General features: G+C 47.4%; 1 protein-coding gene across 1 annotated transcript in view; it reads right to left on the bottom strand.

The window, feature by feature from the left end:
- The window catches only part of PRICKLE2 (prickle planar cell polarity protein 2), a 99,863-nt gene extending 82,906 nt beyond the window's left edge, over positions 1-16,957 (bottom strand). Inside the window, exons 1-2 of the mRNA XM_033071279.1 lie at positions 16,894-16,957; positions 16,594-16,679 (exon numbers count right to left, since the gene is read on the bottom strand). Coding sequence (XP_032927170.1) covers positions 16,594-16,679; positions 16,894-16,935 — 128 coding nt within the window. The 5' untranslated portion in view covers positions 16,936-16,957. The remainder of the gene's footprint in view (positions 1-16,593; positions 16,680-16,893) is intronic.

Genomic DNA, 16,957 nt, shown 5'->3' with positions numbered 1-16,957 from the left:
GCACTTTTTAGCCTGGGTTATTTTAAAGCCCGAGCAAAACTGCCAGTGATCTGTAGAAAGAGCAAGGAGAGGGCTAAAGGGGAAAGGAAAATCACAGCAAGATTTTAGGACCACAGAGACATACTGTCCATTCCTCCTGAGCAAAGCAGAGGCCAGGAACAGCGATGAAACCGGAGGTTTGCCTTCAGCCTTCAGTACAATCTGAGTTTCTGCAGCAGATTTCACTTTTTACAAACTGCAAAGGTCACATATAGTAAAAAATCTGTTAAATCCATAACCCCAGTGCACAGCAAACGTATTCTTTTCACGGCTCTATTCCTTTAACAGTTCATTTAAGATGTCTGCCTTGCATTTTTCCATTTGGTGTTGGGAAAATATTTTCTTTCACCTGGCATAGAGCCCAATTCAACAGAAAAAGAAAGCCCTCCCCATTTCCATGGGGCCCTGCAGTACAAGACATGGGACTGATTTTACCTTTAACCAGGTTGCTTTCAGCTCTGCCACCAGTATTTAGGCCCCTTTCCTTTTGCCCAGGCTCTTTTCCTCCCTGTCATTTAGAGGATGAGTGAATCCTTAGCTGGTTCCTCGATGGAACCATCAAGGGCAATTCCCAAGCACCAACTCTGCTCCTCTCAGGGTTCATCACCACCTCCACCACAGCCCATGAGAGCCAACTCCCTGCAGCCCTTTCCATCCCACATCCTCAAACCTTGGTGCTAAAGGATGGAAAACTCTACTGCCACCAGCAAAGCTTCATTTGGGATTTTGGTCACACCTCCCAGCTCTTTCTCCACCAAGAGAAATATTCCTGATTTCCATACAAGAATCACAGCTGGACCACAGAGCACAGCCTGGTTTCTACCCAAACCCAAACCATGGCAAGTATCACTAACTGCAGAACAAAACCACAGCATGGTCCTGCTGATGTGGCTCTGCTGAAGGGCAGCCTGAGGGTCCAGCAGGTCTGTGGGAAAAAGCAGATCTTTGGGATGCCTGGCCCCCATGGATACAGAGGAATGGTAACTGGAGCCAGACAGTTCCAACATGTCCTGATTTTATTTCTCCATAGAGAAATAAAATAATGTCACAGGTAAAAAAAAAAATCTCTGAGAGATAAGAGCATTTGGTTCCTGCTGAGTTTTTCAGGATAAAAAGCTGGTTGAATTTTTTTATTTTTTGATTTCAGACAAGCTGGAGACGGCAGAAGGCATCTCTGCAGCCAAGGAAGCCCAACTCCCCAGCTGACACTGTGCCACATCCCCTTTCTTCATTCACTTCTGTTCCAACAATGAAAACCTGTTAGGTGCTTTTATCTAATTACCTATTGACTGCAGCGAAGCAGCCCCCCACTCAGTGATGAACACAGGGACGATTCCCACGTCACACTCGGTCCAGACACGCACGTCACAGGCTGTGCTGTATGGATCTGTACCTGAAATGACTCAGTAGAATGATGCCAGCTGTGCAGACTGAGAATTGGGCTGCTACGTGGCTTCCCATTGTACGTAGATGTCTAAATCCCTAAGCCTGAAGTAAAATAATTTATAAGCGTCAGGTAGAAAATATCTACTCCCAAATCCTCATTGCTTTTCAATCCTGGTTTCTTACACTCTTTCTGCATTTAATGTGCCCTTAAGGTGGGGATTAGGCAGACATTTGATTGCATCTTTTATGTTTATGGCAATTCATTTCCAAACCTTTACAAAGTTTAATTAAATGCTACATTTTTACCGCCTCATCCTGAATTGAGAGAGAACAGCAGAGGAAAATCTGTCCTCAAACAGAATTTACATTTCTAAAGCACCTTTTTGTGTGCAAGCACCTTAGGGCTACTGCACAAAATCATCCTGAGCTGCCTTAAGATATATCAGTGCAGACATCAAAGCAGCTCTAATACCCAGCCTCACGCAGACCTGCACACAGCTGAGATCACTGCATTTCCAAGCACAAAATAAAACAGTTCCTGCCAAAACCAACCATCGATCCCCTCAAGAGGTGGCTGTGGGGAAAGTGAGAGCAGCAGCCAAGCTCCAGCAGTAAAACCCAACCTTTGCTTTTCAGAAGGCTCAGAGGAAGGGACGTGGTAGCCAAAAGCAGGGCGACTTCATTCAGTGCCACAGCCCCTTTCTTTGAGCATCTCTGCTCAAAAGATGGATATACACAAGAGGAGATACCATCATATTCACATGAAGCTGAAGGGGAGCTGAGCATTCCCAGTGAGATCTCAGCAAAGCCAGCTCTCCAGAACTGAGAATGACCAAATCATCTCCAAACATAATCCTCCCTCGACTGTAAGGACTTGCAGTGACTAGGAAATGTAATGCTATTTCCTTAAAATCTGGATTGTTCTCTCAGGATGCAGCTGGGGTCACCCCATCCCTGGCTCAGTGAAAGGTCACACACCTGCATGCATCATCTCCATGGTCACTTTGAAGAGGAACACAACCCAAAATTTCTCTCTGCCCAGCATTTAGGACCAAAGGCATTGATTTTGAAGCCAAATTTTAATTGCAGGTTGGAAATTGGGATTTTGTCCTATTTTGAAGTCTGGGTGCAGCAGAAACCATTCTCAGAAGCTGTCAGATCAAAAAGACAGGGAATCTTGTAAGATTACCTGAGCTCTGCAGCTTTGCTCTTTGGGGTCAAGACAAGAATGATATCAAATTTTTATCAGTTAAGAAACTCAAGCCTGCCTTGAACACCACCACATCACAGCAGTCCATCGGAATAAATTCAAACTACATAAGGAGAATACTAAAAAAGGTTTAGCTGAAAATCTCACAGGTTGGCTAGCATCAAGGTCGAAGCTGCAGACACTGTGCAGACACAGAAAACAGTGAATCAGTAGCAAGATCCTTGTTTTCTGCCTTCCTGCAGCTCTCTGCCCATCCTTTCAATGACACAGCCAGCTTCAAACCCTTTAAACAGCTTGGGGGAGGTGGGATTTAAATCACTGATCACCCTTGGTGTGCCCCATGTACTGAAATTTCACTCCTTGGTGCACGGAGTGTCCCACTCTGCAAACTCCTCACTCACATCCAAACAGCCTCACTTTTCCTGGATCACACTAAGGCATTTCCCAGCAATAACCATGGTCAGGCCAAATTTTGGTCTTCCAGCTGCTGTTGTTGCCATCAAAGAGCCTTAAGAAGATGTAAAGCTGTGTTTCACTTTGCCTAAAAAAATCTCACAAAGGCCAGACAAATTTAATTCGAAGACTTTTATCACAGGTCTCAAACTGGTGACCACTTTCTTGGTCCCTGGGAAATTCATGACATGACTTCCCCGAGGTCAGAACTTCACTCCAAGCTTGGAAGAGTTCAGGTCAAAAGGAAAGTTTCAGCAGTTGCTGCGTGCTCAAAGGAGCAGCTAGAGCAGGAAGCCAGTGTTTAACAGCACTTGCAGCCCTGCAAAATTTTACAAGACACAACCCTCGCATTAGAGGATCCATTTCTTTCTTCATAAAATATATTGGGCCTTTCCACAAACTCCTTTTATTGGTCCATTTGGCTACTCACTCCTTTTATGAACTACTCAAGCTCCTGGATCATCTGGAAAAGAACCACAACGATGTGCTAGCCACTGCTAACAACCCTCTCTGCTTCCCAGGGCTGGGGCACTGTGTGCCAGCACACAGGGCAGCTGGATTTCAGCCCCTGCAAGGAAACATGCAGTATCTTTTTAACCCAGTTCTTCTCACTGCCTACAAGATTTTGGAGTCCTAAAGTGGATACAAATCCCCCAAACCCAGGTGCCTTTATGCCTTTTGCTTCAGACCAAAATCCATACTTGGCAGCAAACAAGCAGTTAAGACTGGGATATTTTTTTTAACCAGCCTCCCACTTCTCTTCCATGGGGGTCCTTTAATTGATCTAGTTAAAGAGCAGGCTTACATGGAGGTCCACATGCTAACATAACAACATATTTTAACTGTGTATTTAAATAGTTTCATTTCTATTTGCACTGGCTAAGGTGAGTCCTAAGGCTTGCTGGTCTCCAGCACAAGGCTGGACAATTCTCGAGCGCAGCTTTTCAAGCTCTGCATTGCCACATCTCCTTTAACAACAACAAAACATTTCACAACCACTGCGTCCCAAGGAGATGGGTGCCTGAGGGACTCTCTGTGCGAAGTACAGGGCTTGGTCAGCACTGAAAAAAGACCAGCAAAGCCTTACAAGACACGAAAAGCCAAGCAGTGTGCAGATATGTGCCTGGTGTACACATGTGCTCCTGCAGCCAGCAGGGCAGAACCAGGGTGCAGTGCTCCAGGCTGTGGTGCTGCAATTTGCTTTGGGTCCCAATCCCAGAGCTGCAGCAGCTCATTCCCAGCAGCGTTCTCCCAGTACCTCCCAACCCACGAGAGGAGGCAGGAGCACCTAACTGGTGTTGGTAGCACCTTATTGCTGTCACAGCCCCAACAGCACAACCCAGGAATCACTTAACGGGACAGAGCAGCCCATCCCAGAGCCCTGCTCCAGTGACACCTCCACAGAAGTAATTATCCAGGCACAGTGATATAACAGCATCTTTATCCCAGTGAGAAGGTGCTTTGCAGCACGTGGGCCAGCCTGTATCCTTGAAATTTCTCACGAATGTCAAGTCTGAGCTATACCAAGCCCTTGTGAAATAACCAGCCAAGGGTGAACAATCCCACGGAGAGGCTGTTTTAAGCTGTGTAACAAGGAGCTCTGCTGCCCTCCCAAATAGCAGGAGCTACTTTAAAATAAACCCTTACTGTTGTAATCTTGGATTACTCCCTACCACCCAAATCCATTCCATCATAATTAGCACCCATTATTAGAAAGCCCCTCTGGCATTTCCATATTTCTCTGATCATTACACTCCACAGATATTCTGTAGCAAAATCCACCCAGCTGTGTATTTTGCATAAACTGGTTATCTTGAACCACATGCCCTCTCATTCTTGTTACCAGGCCCATATTTTATACAACAGAGTTGACACTTCCAGCCTCTTGCAGGAGCCCTGCTTTAAGAGATTTAGATTAAGCCCAAGTAGCTCACTAGGGGAGACAGAAGGAAATCTGAATTCCTCTTGAATTAATTACTAAAATCTGAAAATTCAGCATGGCATCATATAGTTTTACCATGAAACACATCATCCAAAGCATGGCACAAAATTCAGCTGCCCAGAATACTTGAACAGCACTACAATGCATCCAAAGACTGATGAAGGACTTTGGAGTTCTTTATTCCCTCTTAAAAGAAGAGTTAAACTAGAAACACACCTTGTCAGTACCTTGGCAGCATCTGAGCAATTAGCCAGACGGAACAAAAATTTTAAAAGTCCATTTTTGTCAGAAAAAACTTATTACAGAAGATGAGATGGCCCCAGTCTCTGTGATCAGCTCTGGACCATAAAGTTCACACCTCTAATACCCCCAGGATGGGGTCCCTCCCGTAGCAACGTGCTTCATCTTAAAACTAACAATGCTCCAGCCAGCATCCAGCCCTTCCACAGCATCCTTGGGGCAAGGGTGCTTCCTGCTCCAGGCACAAACCTCACTATTTTAAATTTCCTTACGCAGATAACTTCTGTGGTAAGGATAAGAACAATCTCAGGGATTTTCACAAGAGCCTCCACAAGCCTTGGTGCTGCTGGGAATGAGAACTCAGCATGGCAAACTCCAGCACAGAACCCCCCAAGCCCCCAAATCTGCTGCTTTTATAGACAGAAGGACTCTTAATTCTGCACCCTCCAATATTATCCATCTTTCAAGATCTTTCCTTTGCTTGGGTAGCTCCCAACATCCTAGGCTGTCAGCAAACTCTGTGCCTTCAAGAAGATGGAGACTGCAACCCTTCACCAGCCAGGGCCTCTTCATTTTCTCTTCTCAGCACACTTCAGTCCCCTCTGAAGCTCAGCATAACAGCAGGCAGAGCATTAATCAACACATGTGCTTCACCTAACTTCAGCAACCACTACGAATATTTAAGTTTTACATTATGTGCTGGGATTATTTTTATATGTACGCCACCCTGTGTCTTTTTATATACACACTCACACCCCTGTATAAGCAAACACACACACAGAGTATTTCATTTCTGCAAACTCTAATTTAAGCACAGGGATTTTTTTCCCCTTCTGGCAGCTGGAGCAGCAGCTGAGTAGTGCAGCAGTGATGCCGAGTGCCCTCTGCTGTACATGAGACAAACGCTTCTTTGTTTAAAAATATTCTTTAAATGCTCACAACTTTTCTTAGGAAAATATTTATTAACATTACATTTGATCATTTTGAGTGCAACATGCAATAATGATGCCACCAGATTTTCTCCTGTCAGACTGAAAGATTCATGTCTCTTCCAAGTTACATCAGCAGAAAGTAAATAAGTCTGGGCTGGAACAGCACGGGGTCCAATGTGAAAATGTTTTATTTATATACTTGAAAATGAAAAAGGGAGATCAGAACAAACAATATAGCTTTATTATTCAGGCATTTATCAGATAGCCTTCACACTTCAGCAAACCACACATCTATTAGAGGTACAAGCTGAAACTGTCACGTGGCAACATGAAATCATTTTTCTATTGTAAAGTACCATTGCTCCTGGTACTGGAAGGAAAGATAATATTAAAACATATTCAAATATATGTATTTCGAACTGTTACACCTTGTAATAAATTATGCACTTCATATTAAAAATCCAAGCTATGCTGCAAAAACCTGACTTTAGAATATTAATTCTTATTGTCTTCTCATGTCCCAGTTCTTCTCACATCTGACATTTAAAGGGGGTGCACTTTAGACATGTGGCTTTTATAGCACCAAACACAGATAATATGGCCCAGCCACAGCACTGTAATGAGTGCTCCCACTGTTTGACAGGTGAGAAGAGAAAGGGAATCAGCCTTGTCCCCATCCTGCTGCTACTTCTTCAAATGTGTAATTTCAAGCAAAAGTCTGACTTTGATACAGTTGGAGTTTTGCAAAAACAGGGATTAAATCATCTGCTAAATCAGGAGAAGATGGGGGACATGGAGCCCAGCAGCATCTCTGCACAGACCTGCACCCAAGGCAGAGGGGCCAAAGAGCAGCCAGGTCCTTCTCCACAGAGCAAACCCTGTACAGCCTGGAGAGGTCAGAGCAGCACTGTCTGCTCCACAAGCATCAAAATCCCAGCTACTGGCACCATGATGTATTTTCTCCCTGTCTGTGTCACGCTCCCACAGAAGGAGACATCTTTTTTTAACCTGTCTCTGTGCAATACCTCAGCTCTGCAAGCAGGGCCCATCTGCTTCGCAGAGCTCCGTGAGGACACCTCCACACTGCCCTTGGAGGGTGGGAGGGGGACAGCGGGGTCCAAGCACCCTTGGGTGCTGGCTTGAGATGCCCAAGCCCCCAGGTGCTTCCATGCAGCCACCCTGTCCCTGTCAGGTCGAAGAGCTGGCTGTCACTCAGCACAGGGACACCAGAACAACTGGTTCCTCATCCCTTTCAGTGACTCACTGCAAAACCTCTCAATTTCCAGCATTTGTATTCACTTCACAGCTTGGATTTCCTAGAGGAGGCACTACCCAGGAAAACAAGCCTCCTCTTACACCCTCCTGTAAATGTGTCCACATGAAGCTGATCAAAAATATTCCAGATTATTTTTTTAAATGAAATCTTTTACCGGTATTTTTTTTCTGCCAACAAAACGCTGTGGTTTTTTATAACTTCTCATCTTGCTCTTCTCACAGATTCTTGTCCTAGATTCCCTGTCTTGGTTGAAGGCCAAGCATCACTAGCTGAGCCAGAGGGAATATAAAAGCATCTTTCTAAGACGCTATAGAAAAGAAGAAGAATTGGACCCTGGGAGACAATTCGCTTTTATGCCTTGGGTATTTAAGGATCAAACGCACATTTGTGAGCTGACACCAGGTAAAGAGACTTTTGAGACTTTATGGCATCTAAAGAAACCTCTCAAAGCATCTTTTTACCAACTAGAGCCAAATGAAAACAAGGAGCAGTGACACAACCCCTAGTGTGGCTGCCAAGCCCCTGGGGACAGCAGGGCTCCTGGGCCACTCCTGGGGACACCAGGGGCACTTGCAACCACTGCTCCGCTTGCACAGCAAACAGATGAAGGCAGGGAAACAGGAACCACCCAAGACATGCTGAGGAGGTTTCCTATGGTTACTGCTGCCATGGAAATATTTTTTTGTTAGCTTGATCTAAATAATCTCTGGCTCCTTGGCTATGCTTCCTGCAAGGTTGGGTTGGATCCTCAGCTCTTCGCCCTGCCGCGGGAATGTGAACGCACTGAGCCGCGGCCACCTTCGAGCTGGCCCAGGAGTATCTCAAACCTGAACTGCTTGAGCTTTCCTCTGGGCTCCCTGAGCCTGTGACTTGGTTTCAAAGAGAAGAGGAGGAAAGAAAGCGGAGGGAGGGGAAAAGACATCCTTTACTAATTGCTCACAGCTGTGTCCGAGCAGCTCCCACTTCAGCTGCCAGGAGTTGCAGGCTTGTGCTCTCCCCAACAGGCTCCAGAGCAACAGAAACCCCTCACAGGGAGAGGGACTCTCCATCCATCCATCCACAGAGCTCTGCATAGGGATTTCAGTAATTACACTTACACACTCCCCTTATCAGCAAGAGCAGCCATTATGTTCTTTATCACTGCAGCGGCAGCATCCACACAAGGGCAATGGATAGGGGATGAAATATTTGCTGCAATGGCTGAGTACAAAGTGCCTCCCTCTGCAGCCAGAATAATAATTGTCACACCGAGCTCTCCAAGTGATAAGCTCTGGTATCAGGGTCCTGTGAAGAGCAGAGCCACACGTGGGAATAAACAGCCTCTCCAGCAGCAGAGAGGAGCACCCTGAGTTTTGTGTACACCTCTTGGCCCAAGCACCGGGGAACTGAGAGAGGTTCTGGCCATTGGGGCTCCCCTGATGCACGTCTGGGGTCTGCAAGCACGAGAAAAATGTTCTTTACAGCCATGCTCATGAGGTTTATCCTGAAATTAGTTTTCCTCACATCAGACAATTCTGCTAATGTTACAAATTCCTCCAACATTAGATAGTGACCGCAGAGATGCTGCGAGCACAGGAAGAGTCCGGCTTTCCACGCCACGGCTGGGAGATTATTCATTGGAGACAAAAGCAAATACCCAAACGAGCACCACAAATTGCAAAGCCAGCTGCCAAAGGTCTCAGCTGATACTATCGGCCATCCTTAAAGTCGGTGATAGACTTACGAGCCAGACAATGAGAGCGCAGTGCATTGTTTGAAGAGTGACTCACTGGTGTAAGAAGGATGGATTACTGGGCGGGGGTGAGGTGGGGGAGAGTGTGTTTGAAAAAGTCTGAAAGACTGCAGATTGACTTTTTAAAGGCAAACAGAAAAAGAACAAAACCAAAGAAAAACTCTTGAAAACACTGAACAGGCTCTCTACAGCCCAGAGCAACAAAGAGGAGGGCAGCGCTCAGTGGGCGTCAGCCAAAGAGGATCCGGACTCCAGCCCTTATCCCACCAAAGCGGTGCCTGGCAGCTTTTCCCTTCACACCACACAAAAGCCTGGTGCAAACCCTCCAATAAAGCAGTAGGAGTGTTCCTGGCTGCCAGCAGACGGCACAGCACCGCCGGGACACTGGGATGCATCCCGCGGGGAGCGCGGAGCTGCGCGCAGGAACAGCCAGGACGGGATAAGGATGCTCACGGCAGGGATGACAGCTCAGCTCTGCATGTCACAGGACCAGGGCAACCCCTCATCTCCCACCTCCTTCCTCTCACCAGCTCAGCAGAGACTTCAACAAACGATTTAGCCCATTTCCCTGGGCTTGCGTGGATGCGCGGGGAGCTCAGGACATGCAGCAGCACTGAGTTGTTACATCAGCTCACCACTAAATCACAGCTCCCAAATCCTGCACCAATGCTGTCTGCTTCTAGGAGACCCCAGTGTAAGCCAATCCATCCTGCTTCCTATTTTTGTGGGTCTCTCTCAGGCAAATCCACCTGGAGAGGCTCCATGAGGAGCTTTGCCAGGGTCCGGTGTGGCTGAGGCACCAGGAAAGGATTCACCAGCCAAATTCTGCCTTTGGGATGGCAAACCCCCCTCTGGTATACCAGGCAGGTCACATTCTACTCTTTGCATACCAAGAAGCAGTTGTAGTCATTAAAAAAAATAATAAAGGATCAAATTTTAAATTTTTTGTTTAGAAGTAAAATATCACACAGTGTGTCTGCTCTGCAATCAGCTATCCATCATCAGTGCCACAATTCACCATCACACCAGAAACAGAATAAACCCCACAAAATCAGCCCAAATCCCACAACAGCTTATAAGTGTTTTTTCACACCATTCATAAAAATAGAATTGCACAAGGCCACTTCAGAACAGACAGAAAATCTACCCACACTGCCCGTTCCCTAGGAGAAATTCTGCTTTTCTGGCTTTTGCCGGCAGCTCAGTGGCAATGGAGCTGGGCAGAGCAGCTCCAGTTAGAGCAGCTGCAGAGCAGGGCTCTGTGCTCAGCTGAAATTCAATCAACAAGTGTCCAAACTCCTTTGAGTTCTTGCAATACAATCCTGAGTGGCTTGTAAAGGACTTCAAACAGGCTCCCTGGGCTTGCCCGGAAACAAGCACATACCTCACCTGCTCTTTTGTACATTGCATACAAAAAATTAAAGAATTTATTTTAGGCTTTTTGCCAGGGACAACACTGCCTCTGACACTGTAATGCTCTGGTAATGTGGATACCGTGTCTCCCAGCCAACACAAACAGGATACCTTATCAGTCTTGGCTGTTTTAAGTGCTGCTTCAAGTGCTGTTTCAGCAGCAGGGCACAAAGAAATGGAACCCACAAGTCAGAAAAAATGGTTGGGAGTTCCTTAAATGCAACTGTGCGCTCAATATGTAGGAAAAAAATTGTTCTAGGGCAGGATAAAGCTGATACCTACACAACAATCCATCCAAACCCCCATCCCACCAGTCTGGTTGTCCCTTGGAACAGTGGGAGCAGCACGAGCCATCACTCACTACCCCTGCTCTCCCTATTACCATGGGGTAAAAAGTCCCCAAAAAAACCAAAACCAAGCACTTACACAGGTGTTTAACCTTGCAGGTGTAAGAAAACAGGACAGCTGAAGTCACTGATGCCAAGCCAAGTGCACAGTGCAGCATCCCCCTGAGCAGAGCCCCAGTGCACACAGCAGCCACCACCCCAAACCACCCTGGGCTGAAGGGCTCTGCCTGTCACTGGGGAACCTGGCAGGGAATGGCTTCTCCTTTCTGACCCTGTCACCAAACAAGCACACAAAAATAAATAAAAACAAGCTAATGATACCAACAGCTTTGTGAAACGCTTTAAAATCAGCAAACAAAACCAACTTTTTTTTTTTTTTCACATCCCCTCTGCCAGGGTGACAGCATCCTGGAGAAACAGGTGACTCCTGCCCACCTCTAGGGACACACAGGTCCCCCAGGGATAGCAGTACCTTTTGCCCTCTGCAGTCCCTTAGGGACTCACCTCAGGAGCTGTCATGGATCTGAACTGGGCTAGACCTGCACTGGATGAATTTTGTCCATTTCAGCAAGTTCCCAACTGCAAAATGATGAATTTTCTAAAACCTTCCAGGCTAGCACAATTCACCTTGGCAGTGATAGGAACATCAGCCTATTCAAGATAAGGCATTGCTATTCTCACATCTCCAAATCCTTTCAAATAAACATGCAAGGAAGTGTGGAATATTTGAATCCTAAAGAAGAGAGGCACAAAGCCTGTTATTCATGCCAGGGAAAAGCTGGGAGTATGTGTGTGCAAGAGACATAACCTATGAAAAATGCTGAAAACATATGGAAGTAATAATCTGTACTTTTTTTTTTTTTGAAGTAGAAACAAATGCTTCAGAATTCAGTGTTATTCATTCGTGTGCTGTGCTACAAATATTTTTGTTTCTGCTCTCTGGATGAGGAACTAGGCATCAAACTGGAGACCCAAAGGCACCCAGGGATGCAGGCAGGAGCCTGCTGTGGTGCACTCCCCACGGGCAGGATCAGAGCTGTAGGAGGGCAGACAAAGGCTGCAAACACACAGGATTTCTCACTGCTCATGCACAGCAATCTCCAAACACAAAAACAAAACAAACATCCACTGCCACCAGCAACTCCATGCCTACAGTCAACAAGGCAGAGAAGGGAGTTGCAAAATGACTTGTGCACCATCACCCAACAATATCAAACATCACAGGGCTTCTGGTGAAGTCAAACATCACCCCCTCATTTTGGGTCACTGTCTCACGACACGCATCCCTTTTCCTTGTCCATAGGGTTTTTGTGGTCCAATGGTCAATCACAGCCCTTTGGGCTGAGCACCTGGGATCTCCAGGCAGATTTTTCCTGAGAAGATGAAAAGTTTGTCCTTGCAGATGCTCCCTGATCCAACAAGGCCAGAGGAGATCAGACTTCAGCGGGACTGACAGCACGAGATTACAGCATGAGGCTGAGTTATGGAAGAGAATAAATAAATGCTCGAAACAACTGTATGCAGCAGAATTTGTTAATATGGAATATTACTGAATACTACATCAGGTCACATAAATTAGCCCTGGAAGGCAAGGGGCAGGCACTGTGTGCTGTACAAACACACACCACTGATATTAGGAGCACGACGTGTGACGCATGAAGAGAAGCAGATCTCTTCCCTGGCAAAATGTGGTTCCAAGGGACAAAGATTGCATGATGTATGCAAGCAAAAGGATGCTCCAAGATGTAATACATAATCTCACACTGAAACTAAAACCCTGGCAAGCCAGTCTTCATCTTTGTCATGTTTATTACTGCTTTTCAAATGCTTCTGCAAACCAGAAGAATAACTATGGCAACAAAGACTTCTCCAAAGGTTTTCAGACTCTATTTTTAAAATTGTCTTCTGTCTCAGCATCCAAATTCCTTCCCTCAGAAACCAGCCGTATGCCACTGCCTCTGCAGGCTTTGCTAACCAGGTGGCATATCCCCCCTTCCTCACACCAAAGCTCAAATACCATCCTGAGACCTGGGTGTCCTGCATTTATGTTTTTAGCTGGTGTGTTTGGAGAAGGCAGAGAGCAGGGAGCAGCAAGGTCTGTTGAACTGCAAGAGTATTTTGCAAGGCTTTCTCCAGGAGCAAACAAACCAAGGCTCCTGTGCTAAACACATGCCAATCTCCCAACAAGAAGGATCCGCAGTTAGAAGGATCCGCTATTTTAACTGCGGCACTAAGGCTGCAATTTTACTTCACCCAGAGTAAATCTGAAATTAGTTCTTCTCAGTAAGCTTAACAGCAGCAAAAGCCAACCATTTGTCACCTTTAAGGTTTGCATATTCTCACTAATTGCACCGGGACTAGGTTATAAATTCCCTTCCCTGCTCCTGGACCACCTCCCTCGAAGGCTTTTCTCTGCAAGACATTATGCAAAAGACTTTCCTAATGGCTATTCATTCACCAAACTCCAGTGACAGCTTTATTTAATGCCAAAGCTTGTTAACAAGCTGAATGGCACACAGTTTAATGTAATGCAGATCTGATTAGAAAACAGCAACCGGGCTCCTAAGGAGTTCAATTTTTATTGAATTTGATTTCCCCTTTTCCACACAAAGCCACCTTTATTAATGAGGATTTGGTTATGTACACGCCATTTCCATCTTCCAGACTGGAGCCCACACAGATGAACTCAGTCCTTCTGCACTGTGCTGACAACCCACCACAGCAGAAAGATGAGACAAGAGGAAGGAGTCGTTTTTCTGCTCAGGCCAGGAGGAATTCAGGGTTTTATTGGTTATAGTTTGATAGCTGTGTCTTCATGGACTTTGTGTCCAAGGAGGGTGGAATTCAATCTTCAGCCTTCTCAGAAAAAACACTTTTTCCTCTTCTGAGCTAAATGATTTAAAACTAAAAATTGAATTTCTGCCTTACAGCAAGAGGCAGAGATGTGTGGCGTGCAGAAGAGAGCTTTGAGGGAGTAAGGTGTAGGCTCTAGCTGGGCTCCAGTTTAACCGAGGTGGTTTTAATTCCTTGCTTCCACTAGATTAGCATTAAATATACTGACACTGCAACAGCATAATTCACCCACTACCTTGAATGTGGGATTATAATTTCAGAGCAAAATTACAAAGATTCAAAAACAAACTTCAAAAACCAGGGATGTTATTTAATTATTAAACAATCCCTTTAATCTTCTTTTTGCACATCACCTGCAGTACAGAGACCAGGCTTACTCTGAAAACAGTTCTGCAGAATATAATTTATTTTCAAGAGGTCTCCCCGTCTCAGGAAGCATGCCTGTGCTTCCAGGAATGATAAATTCAACCAACACTCAGAGCCATCTCTGAGAAAAGTGGCTTTTAAGGCAACATAGGAGCACAGGAATCTTTGTGTAACAAAGCAATCTGCCTGCTTGAGGGAGTGCCTGCATAGATCACACCTAAAACCACAGGTAAGTAGAAAATACACAGTCCAGCATAATTAGGTATAGACAATGCCTGTCTCAGCAATGGTTTCAGTGTCTGCAAGTTCATAAATTTTGTCTCCCTAAAGCATTATCACCACTCTGTATCTCTGAAGTAAAAACATCCCATTTACAATTATCAGCAAAACTCTGCTGTCAAAGGATTATAAAAAGCCTTACAAGTCTCTACTGGTCAATTGATCTGGATTTATACCCCTAATCTGAGGATCTCCTTGCTTTTTTTAAGTCTCATTCTGCACGTTTAGGTGAACAACATCTCCTGCACAGAGGGCACAGGCTCCTCAGCGTGTTTTCAACCTACAAACTACCGTGAATAATTTGCCTGCTTACCTATTCCTGGCATTAATAGACCACTGGCTAGTAAAAAATGAACACGTTTCCTCTCCATTGTGTTCTGGCAAATAGACTGCCTTTATTTGGTTTAATTGCATAATTACTCTTACATCAAGGCAATTAAATGGGAATGTCTGCAGGAGGGCTCTCAGCTCATCCTGGAGGAAGGTCTAACCTGCTCAGTGGGATGCAAACCCGGAGCACACAGGCTGCATTGCCTCTGGGGGCTGACCCCACCCACACCCAAAGGGGCCCCATCCTTCTCCTGGCCCTGGGGACATAACCACCTCATTCCTGAGAGAAAGCTGCTGGGAAAATCCACACTGTTTTAGCAAAAATCCCCTCCCATGTCTGGGGTCCCTCAGCAAAGGAGATGGTTATGGGTAGTCCTGGCAGGCTGCTCATGGGGTTTGGTAGGATGTGTGCCAATGCAGAGGGCACAGCCTCAAAAGAGCTGCAGCATCCCTCTCATCTGACACTCCCCAGGTAGCTGTGCCCCTTCTGCTGGGCTATTTGGCCTCTGGCAGGATGCTACCAAAATTCACTCAATTCTCCAAAAGCTACTGTACAGGTGTACCCTCTGACATAACGAAACATGAAGCACAGCACCTCACAAGTCCTTGGAGCACGGGAGAATTACTGTTGGTGACCACAGATTTTCTTCTTATCCTGCATTCGAAAGTTCTCCTTGACACTTTTAAGTATCAGAAAGCGGCTCTGCAGTGAAACCTGGGACAGCCTGAGGACCACAGCAAGCCCCACCTGCTGCTGTGCATCCCTCAGGGCAGACCTTAGCCTATGGAACCCGTCCCACCACACCCTGGGGCAAATGCCAACGGGAACAATGATTTGCAAGGCTAAACATTAAGATACAACTCAACAGGAATATATCACTCCATCTCCTTGCTCTGAATCCAGGCTTTAATCTGGTGAGACAGCTCTGAGAAGTAGGGCAGAGGCTGGGAGGAACGCCAGGCACAGCAAATGCTGGAGAAAAGGGTATGCCCTGAAAAATAAGGTTAAAAGGTCGCCAAGGGCTCCCTGGCCTACTAAGACTGTGTGCAGCTCCCAGAGCCCACAGCCCAGATTCAATATCACCAAGTCCCAGATTGCCCATCAGCAGGGACTCGTTTTGAGGCAGCAGAACGCAGGGAGGGGAGAAGAGGCCACCAGGAGAAGGTCAGGGCTTGCTGTGCTCAGCAGGCACCGGCACTGCCAGGTTTGTGAAGAAACACACCAGCAATAGACAGGATACTTGTTCATTCCCACACTCCCCCGTCCATTCCAGCAGCCGTATCTGTGCTTGGCATCACTGACAGGGGAGGCAGGAGTTTCACACAGCGGTTTGGTGCAGACCGCCAGAACCCCTTCAGCCCCGTTTTTCCCTTCCCACCCCACCCCATCCAGGCTGTCCCCGACAGGTGAGGGCGGCTCCAGCCCCCGGCGTGTCCCGGAGCAGCAGGACGGGCTCCTGACCGCGGTGGGGAAGCTGCGAGTCGGTAATTACCAAACCAGTTACCCCAGTCCCGCATCTGGATGCTGCACCGGCCACGGGCACACCCGTGCGGGGCTGGCACGGCTGTGTGGGGCTGGCACAACCCGTGCGGGGCTGGCACAGCCGTGTCCCCAGAACCCCCAGTGTGAGTGGGCAATGCGCCTCGGGCTGGCACAAGCACTCCCAGGACAGCCACACCTGCACCCCGGATGCGCACGGAACTGGGAGGGCGCCGCAAAAGCTGCGGAGGGAGAGCCAGGATGGGACCCAGCGTGGGGGGCCGGGGGATGAGCGGGGGTCTCGCCGGGCCTTACCTCCACTTGTGCAGGGCGAAGCCGGGGCACTGGTCCCCGCAGGTGTTGCAGGGCTGGCCCCGCTCCGGCTCCCCCGACGCCGTCAGCTGCAAGGAACAGCAGAGTGAGCGCCGGCTGCGGGACGGGGGGAACGGGAACGGGCACCGGGGATAGGGAAAGGGGCACGCCCGGGGGAAAGGCACGGCGGGGAGAGGGCAGGGGAAGGAGAGCTGGAGCGGGGCGCACCCCGACAGCGGGACAGAGCCACAGGTGGGAGCGGAGCGGGGATCGGGGCGAGGGGCAGAGAGCCCCGGCACTCACCGAGCGGCTGGAGAGCCGCTTGCGGGAGCCGCGGCCGAACATGGCAGCGCTCCCGGCGCGGAGC

Source organism: Catharus ustulatus, chromosome 13 (assembly GCF_009819885.2).
Source record: "Catharus ustulatus isolate bCatUst1 chromosome 13, bCatUst1.pri.v2, whole genome shotgun sequence".
Classification (NCBI taxonomy): domain Eukaryota; kingdom Metazoa; phylum Chordata; class Aves; order Passeriformes; family Turdidae; genus Catharus; species Catharus ustulatus.
This window is presented reverse-complemented; position numbering and strand designations above follow the sequence as displayed.